This window comes from Dysidea avara, chromosome 11, assembly GCF_963678975.1.
Source record: "Dysidea avara chromosome 11, odDysAvar1.4, whole genome shotgun sequence".
NCBI classification, from domain to species: domain Eukaryota; kingdom Metazoa; phylum Porifera; class Demospongiae; order Dictyoceratida; family Dysideidae; genus Dysidea; species Dysidea avara.
The window spans coordinates 12,633,466-12,642,059 of NC_089282.1; the positions used below are offsets into that span (position 1 = coordinate 12,633,466).

Consider the following 8,594-nt stretch of genomic DNA (forward strand, 5'->3'; position numbering starts at 1 on the left):
ACTTTAGAAAAATCGTAATAACTCACTTCAGATTTGGAAGACAGTATGAGCTTAATACAACACATTTATAGTCAAATGATTGAATAAGAATGCACGATTTTTAAAACCAAAAAGCAATTTGTTGTCATACCTATAGGGTAGACTGCTTGAAGATTTGTTTGAACATGGAGTAACTATTGCAGTGAAAACGTTTTGCAGTTTGAAAGAAATCAGGACAATGGCTGTGGAGTTATAATGAAAAAAAAAACAAACAAACAAACAAACAAACAGAAAAACAAAAAAAAAACATCCATACATAACCAAAGCATGATTTAGCTTCATGAATAAAAGCAATCTGTTGTCATTCCTACTAGACAAACCTCTACAGGGAATGAGGTAGATTAATCACAGTAGATTAATCACAGTAGATGTGGTTAAGAAGAATTTTCTTATGTATCAGTTGAGACTCATCATAACTCACACTACCTACAATCGCCATTGAAAATACTGTAGTACTATTTGTTAGCTGTCAGTGTGAAGCATATTTATTACAAAAGTTTATACTGAATTTACTTGGTTAAATGCCAAATCCTAAATAATAGCCACAGTTGAATAATGGCCACAGTGTATCCTTAAACATGGAGCATAAACACTGCACTTGAATAAATGCCATGGCTATTAGTTGTATCTGGTAGTCCTCCATCATTCTAAAGAGTTAGCTGTACGTGTAACACTGCAGGACAATACACTTTACTTTTCTAAACCAAGAATCAGCAGTGATGTTTTCAGTAAGGAAAGGAGACTAGTCATTCTACATCATGTGTCTGGAACTATATTTACTTCTGCTGTCTTCTTTTAGTGCACACCATGGTAAAATGTACTAGAGCTATTAAATACAAAGTAGCTGGGGTGAATCCAAAGGTTTCTGAGGTTTCCAGAAACTGGTTTAGTATATTCAGGTAATTTGCAAAAGTATATTGAATTGCAAAGGTTCAGATCAAAATACTCTAATAGAGCAGTGAACCTAATAGAACAGCCACATTTTGTATCAAACAGTATGGTACCACTGTTTAAGTAGGGATCCCCCCAAAATGACATGCGCCGCCTAAAATGTCATTCTTAAAAATCATCCTAGAAACATCTTACATGATGAAAATTACCTTTGCAAAATAATATTAGTCGATCCATCTAACATCAAAATAACAACATTAAAACAAGAAAACACTTACGGATATAGAATTTTTTTTTTAAAATCACCAAAACTATGGCCACCATTTTATGCCACAATAACAGACTCACCAGTGGGATGTACCTTTTGGAGTTCCGACAACTGTGTGCTCTCTGCACCTTGTCTTTCCTTTTATCTTCAATCAGGCTGGTCTTCGTCCTTCTTCTTGCAATGAAACCATATTGAGGCATTAATTTTCCCTATCAACACTTTCCTTGAGCAACATATTTAGATACCACAAAATAATTTAAGCGCTTACACTTGGTAGACACCTGTAACTTCACAATAGGTTCAATACCACACCCATTAATGTGATCTTGGTTGATTAATAATGATTGAGCACCAATAGTCTGGTAGATATAACTGAAAAAAGGGGTGAACCTGAAAATAATTCGAAGAAAGCTGAATTTGATATCATTAGAAAGCACATTTTTCATAGAATAACATATCCAAAATCCTCTAAAATCCACCTTGGGGAAACATTTTTATGGCCAATTTAGTATTGAGGCATATGTGACTGGATTCAGGAAAGTGGATCTTCCACCCATATCCAATTTACCAACTTTGACAACTCTAACTTCAGATTGGAAAATGGTATTGACTTGAAATTTGATCAGTATTGAGCACCAGCATCACTTATTAGGTGGAGAAAATTTCAGATTGATATTCAACTTGAACACTAAGTTGTGGTTTCTTAATCGGATGTATTTGTAGACCCATTTTTGCAAATCTGGTCAATTGTGACCAACAAAAATGTGCTATCCTTCAATTATTTTTTCACAAGAAACAGTTTCCTTAGCACTTCTGCAACTCTCTCCTCCATATTTTGCAGCACACTAATAATCCATGTTTGCAACAAGAGCATAACTACCACATGGATTTGCAGTGGAAAGCTGGAATTTATATGGTACAAAATTAATTATATGATCTATGGGAATGGTCCCATGTCTATCATCATCGGTTGCAGCCCTAGTACTTCTAATTTCCAGCCCCATATAAGTTCTCTCCAACGAATACCTTCTTGCATCAGCTAAAACCATTGATCCTGAAAGCTCCATCCAACTGCAAGGGTTAGCACACTTTCACAGCTTGCATGTGTAATAACTTTCTGATGCCACCATTTCCATGTACTTTGTTTTGTATACCTGAAACTCCTTAATGAATCAGACTGATTCTGATCAAACTCCAACTTTTTCAACATGTGCAATTGTTGCATTATATAATCCATCATTAACTTTTCTATTGTTTGCACATTATTTGATTGCTGATTAGGCCAACTTTACCTATTTAAATGTTGCGGACATTGTATCACAGCTACCCAGGCATGTAAAAAGAGGACCTACATACGTGCCCAATAACGTCATAATTTTTCCAGATCTTCAAATGTTTTACAACCTCTGAATGAAAAGAGATATGTACTTGTCATGTTCTGCTTCCAGCGTGCACCAGTAGCACAAGAACTTCATTGTTGTCATCAGCTACAACATTCACTCTACTTCCTTCATTTGTAAAATTGAAGTGCGCATTGGACCATCAGTATGTCAGAATCCCCATGTGTGCAATCAGTGTGTAGGGCTGTCAGCATCCCCAGTTATGTTATGGTATGTATGTGCAGGTGTAGATATTCAGTCAAGTGAATCTATGGAAGCATACAAAAGCCAGGAAATTTTCTTGCAAATGAAAAGAGCAAACATCAATTGATTGTCCAATATCTGAGAGATGATGGCCAGGTTGTGCATCAGAGTAATTTGGATGCTGACACACTGATTGTTCAATGTGCACTTCAATTTGCAATTGAAGGAAGTGAAGTGTGTTGTAGCTGATGACACTGATGTTCTTGTCCTCCTGCATGGTGCACCAGAACATAGCTAGTATACATTTTCTTTCAGAGGTTGGGAAACATTTGAGCATTGGAAAATTGATGACATTATTGGGCACATAGGTCCTATTGTAACGTCATAATTACATCTTCTCTTTTCGCATGCTTGCATGGAGTGGATGTGATACAACATCTGCGACATTTGAACGGGGTAAAGTTGGCTAATCGAGAAGAAAATGATGTGCAAATGATTACAAGAACGACACACTTTGACAACTTGTATGTGCATCTACAGGTTATTCATTAGAAGGAACTTAATGACTAACTTGATTCATTACCATAATGGATTTGGAAACTAGAAGGATCAAGGCTGTGTGCAACTGATGATAACAGACCTAGGATTAGCACCAGAAGTCTTAACTTAAATTTGTACACCATAAATGCAAGCTTTCTACTGCAAATCCATGTGGTAGCAACATTATGCTCTCAGTGTAATCATGGATTAAAGTATGTTGCAGCATGTGGCAGTTGCAGGGGAGAGAGTTGTAGAAGTGCTGAAGAAATTGTTTACAATAATCGTGACAAATATATTTGTTCAGAACTTACACGATAGACACCTTTTTTATTTCTATAACTAGTCTTATCCTTATTTCATACAGCTAATATTGATTGCAATAAATTTCTTAATGAGAAAATATTTTAAGGATAATATGCATTTTTTGTTAGCCAAAAATTACCAGATTTGCAAAAATAGGTCTACCAAATGCATTTAATAAAGAAATCTCAACTTAGTGTACAAGATGAATATCAACCTGAACTTTTCTCCACCTAATAAGTGATGCTGGTGCTCACTAGTGCTCAAATTTCAAGTCAATACCATTTTCCAATCTGAAGTTATGAGTTGTCAAAGTTGGTAAATTGGATATGTGTGGAAGATCCACTTTCCTGAATCCAGTCACATATGCCTCAATACAAACTAAATTGGCCATAAAAAATTTTCCCCAAGGTGGATTTTAGAGGATTTTGGATATGTTATTCTATGAAAAATGTGCTTTCTAATGATACCAAAATCAGCTTTCTTCAAATTTTTTCCAGGTCCAACCTTAAATCTACTGGACTACAAGACCACACCTCTTAACAATCTATTTACTCGATCATGATGAAACACCCCATTATTATTGGTCTAGCTGTATTCATAATGCTAGTACAGTGAAATAGTGACAACCATGGCGTGATGTCACACAAGCTTCTTTAGCTAAATAAGTCAATAATCACATCTGGATGACCGTTGTGTAGGTGTACACAAACTTACCAACAAGTGGCCCTAGTTCAACTGAAACTGCTCCAGTAGTTTCCAGTATTGCAACATCACATCTGTATGTACCATTATCACCCTCCATCAGGTACATAAATTGTAAACTGTTAGTATGAGTGTTATTAATAGAAGTGGTTGGGTTGAGTATTCTATCATTGCCTGTAACAACTCCTCCGGGTCCTGTCCAACTAAACATTATTGAACTGGGCTCCACTCCACTAACTTAGGGTCCGCAATCCGAAAAATCAACTTTCACAAATCAATCCCCATACCATTGTGGGATGTTCATTGTAGTATCCCATTGCTAGATCCACCATGAAACCGGAGGCACGATTGTTGTCTTCACAGAAATATCAATTTTAGTATTTCGTGATATGTAAAAATTATTTTTAAAATTTCGTGCACCACACAAAGAACAGGATAGAACTTGCTGCTTAGCTAGGTATTATCTAGAGTTAATGTAGTTTGAAAGTATGCACAGCAATAAGCAAATGATTCACTGGGTTCCCGGCACAGGGTTACTTTCTCTCAAAAAGCAGAAAACAAAACATGAATTTTCAAATTCAAACTGCCCTACCAGCCAAGATTAGAAAAGTCAACTCTTCCTCATAGTGATGTGATAAGGTTGGATGCATAGTCTGTCTATGCTGTTAGTCTGGAAAGGATCTGAGACTTCTCACCATCTGGGTGAAGAACGTCAAAATTTTCGTGCGTCATTTCAAGGGATTCTCTCAATGGTACCAAAGTGCTTTCCAGTACTTCTGATGCCACACTGGTCACTTAATTTTGTTTAGAATGATAATAAAATATGGTTCAAAACGTTTGGTAGTAGTATAGTAGTTGGTATTTCTGTAATTTCATATGATGCAGTATACCAGCAGTTCACCAGGAGCTCCACCCAGCTCGAATCAAAAATGAAAGATTTTGTGAAATTTTCGGTTTGTTTTGGGATGTTTTGCAGCATAATGGTGATGTAGGGTGATCTAGTAAAAATTTGAAGTTGCTGTGGAGCGTGAGGGGTGAAGTCAAATTTGGACGATTTTGCTGCCTCCCTTGATGCATAGCTTAGAGCGAGGCGTGGAAGCTGCGGATGAAATAATAATTGACAACCGCTATTACCAAACGTTCAGGGACATCTTTTGCCATAGTTTTAGTCTATAATTGATGGTTGTTGTGGCTGCAGAAGCGCTGGAAATGGCTAGAAAGCGAAACACAATTCTTTGATGCTGCAGAAAATTTTGACGCTCGTCACCCAGATGGTGAGAAGTCTCAGATCTTTTCCAAACTAACAGCATAGACAGACTATGCTGCCAACCATATCGAAACACTATGAGGAAGAGTTGGCTTCTCTTGCCCTGGGTGATAGGGCAGTTTGAATTCGAAACTTCGTATTTCTTTGTCTGTTTTTTCAAAGAAAGCAACCCTGTGCCGGGCACCCAGCAAATCATTTACTTATTTCTGTGCGTAGTTTTCAACTACAACAACTCTGGATACGATATGGCTAAGTAGCAAGTTTCATCCGGTCCTTTGAGTGGAGCACGAAATTTTAAAAATAAATCTTGCATCTTATGAGATACTGAAAATGATATTTCTGTGAAGACAACAATCGTGCCTCCGGTTTCATGGTGGATCAAGCAATGGGATACTACAATGAACATCCTACAATGGTAGAGGGATTGATTTGTACAAGTTGATTTTTCGGATTGCGGACCCTAACTAACTGTAGTTACTACACAGTACAAATTTAGTTGATCACCAACTCTGCCTGATCGTATGACACCATTTGGAGATATAGCAAGACCAAAAGCAGGGACTAAGGGATATACACCAGTTTTTAACAATATGATTGTTTAACAAAGCACTTACCCATCACATCCAGTGTAACAGTATCATTAGCCATTACTGGTGGACTAGTGTTGATTACCACTTCACACTGGTACTCCCTACCATCATCATCTGTACTCAATTCTGCAACTGTGTAAGTGTCTGTGTACACTACTGAATTGTCTGTCGTGGAGCTAACATTGACTCCCTCCATTGTCTCAAGTATACCACCATTAACACTCCATATAATATTCACCATAACTTCAATGCCTCTCACAGCAGTCACATTACACTCAAGTGTTAGTGACTGACCAACTGTCTGAGTGTTGGGTGCAGTGACAGTCACACTGGGTGTGGGTACTGTAGAATGCAAAATGGATTTTTTAAAACACAACAAACTATTATTGTCAGAAACAGTTAGATTTCCTATAAGTAATACTACTGCTTAAGTGCTTGACCCATATGATCTGGTGCAAGTGTTAATATGCCATGAGTAAAAGTGATAATATGAGAGTCTTTTATGATTGTGGAAGGTAATGAGTATTTTACTTGTTGTGGGAGATGTGGTTACTTGATTTCTAGTGGCAGCAAGACACCCAAGATTTTAAACCAAATATAGAGACCATGTAAGATAGTTGGAGAAACAGAAAAATAAACACTCTTCTAGGAGCATGACAGAGGGAGTGACTGGCCAACCTACGTATGTACACTGGCAGAAACACAGACATGTACTAAGGCAGAGTGCATTCATGTGAAGAGCTGAAAAGATGGCTCTAGATTATCAGTGATTATCAGTTGTTTCTATGGCATTTAACAGGAAGTATATTTTACTGATAATATACTACCTAAGATCAAGGAAAGTATTGACACAAAATTATTCACTTTTGAACCTGTTGAAGAGATCACCAAAATGGTCACTAAAGATTCAGTATCTATATCTACGAATTTTAATTTCCCTAGTAAAATTTATAAAAAATGCTTTTGATAATCATGATGATGACTCAGGAATTCAAACTATGCAATGAGAAATGTTAAAGACTTTAGAAATCAGGTTTCATGACATAGATGATAGTGATGCACTGATACCACTTTTTCACTACCGATCCGATACTGATACTTTGCCCCACAGGCATTTCTCACAAGCAACAGCTAGTGATTTAGCTTACTAAATTCATTTGCTAATCTCATTAACTGGAGTTTGCTGGTTTTGTGGCTACCAATTATGTGAAGATAATAGTTTATGGCTTCAATGAATCTTATTTCATGGTTTACTTCAATTTCCACTGTAATAATAATGCTAGTACTTGGCTTCTTTTAAGGAATTCATGGCTTATATCAGCTTTTGCTCAGCTGCCATCTTAATAAGTAATTAAATTATGTCATTTGAAGTATCAGTTAGTATCGGGCATTTATAGATTTACTGATACAAGTCCGATACCGTCAAAATAGGGTCGATACCGATACCAGTATCGATATCGGTGCATATCACTAATAGATGAGCCTGAGTTGCTACTTATTGTCACTTGTCTAGACCTTAGATTTTATATCTTTTTCTAGAAAAGCTAAAAGGTTGACTACAAAATGTGTGGCTGAAAATGCTGTGAACACGGATGTTTTATGGCCGGTATTTAAAATACAAAAATAAATGAAATTCATGCAAAAGTAGCTAAGCTATAAAAAAGTGAGCAGCCTTGGGTTGAAAAGTTGTGAAATTAAAAGTGGTGGCTAACTGCAATGATGTTAATGTCAATCAATAAAATGTTTAGGGGTGCAAAATTGATTGGCATCAACATCACCACAGCCATTTCTTAGCTGCCACTTTTGATTTCACATCTTTTAAACCAGGCTTTTCAAGGCTGCACCTATTTTTTACAGCTTAGCTGTTTTTGCATGGATATACTTACCCGTCACATCTAGTGTAACAGTATTATTAGCTATCACTGGTGGACTAGTGTCAATCACCACCTCACACTGGTACTCTCTACCATCATCAGTTGTGGTCAATTGTGAGATGGTGTAAGTGTCTGTGTACATCACCATGTTTCCAGTTGTGGAGCTCACATTCATCTTTGCTGACAGCGAAAAGTATTGATTTGGCAATAGCACATGATGGCTTCCCTTCGTAATGGAAATCATCTGTATTTGTCATAGTGGCTATTTTGATAGCAGAGGCACTTTTCAAACAGTTCTTGATTCGTACTGCTGTGTAATGGGTTGAACATAGCTGACAACGAAGCGTAATGGATGCTTCACTTTTCAGATGATAATTGGGGTAAGCGGTGCCATTTCAGATGCGGTATGCGTGGGATCACCATCATAATAATTATTTACAAAAAAAGTTAACAAATCAAGTACACGGAATTTTCAACTAGAGTAGGGATCATAGCACACTAATAAAAAGTACTGAAACAAGCTGGAGTAGTGCACAA

The 8,594-nt window shown here is 36.9% G+C and overlaps 1 protein-coding gene across 1 annotated transcript; it reads right to left on the bottom strand.

Annotated features, from left to right (window-relative positions):
* Positions 1-5,961: 5,961 nt before the first annotated feature.
* LOC136237675 (uncharacterized) lies at positions 5,962-8,232 on the bottom strand. Its single transcript, XM_066027892.1, has 4 exons — positions 8,070-8,232; positions 6,208-6,525; positions 6,063-6,154; positions 5,962-6,000 (listed from the first exon to the last, which is right to left on the bottom strand). The coding sequence occupies exons 1-4, from the start codon at positions 8,230-8,232 to the stop codon at positions 5,962-5,964; spliced, it is 612 nt and encodes a 203-aa protein (XP_065883964.1).
* Positions 8,233-8,594: the final 362 nt, after the last annotated feature.

Excerpts from the sequence above, each read along its gene's own strand:
- LOC136237675 (XM_066027892.1), bottom strand. The coding sequence starts at position 8,232 with ATGAATGTGAGCTCCACAACTGGAAACATGGTGATGTACACAGACACT. Across the intron at positions 6,526-8,069 it reads TGTTACACTAGATGTGACGG|TACCCACACCCAGTGTGACT; the intron begins GTAAGTATATCC and ends TGCATTCTACAG. Across the intron at positions 6,155-6,207 it reads TGTTACACTGGATGTGATGG|TCCCTGCTTTTGGTCTTGCT; the intron begins GTAAGTGCTTTG and ends TATATCCCTTAG.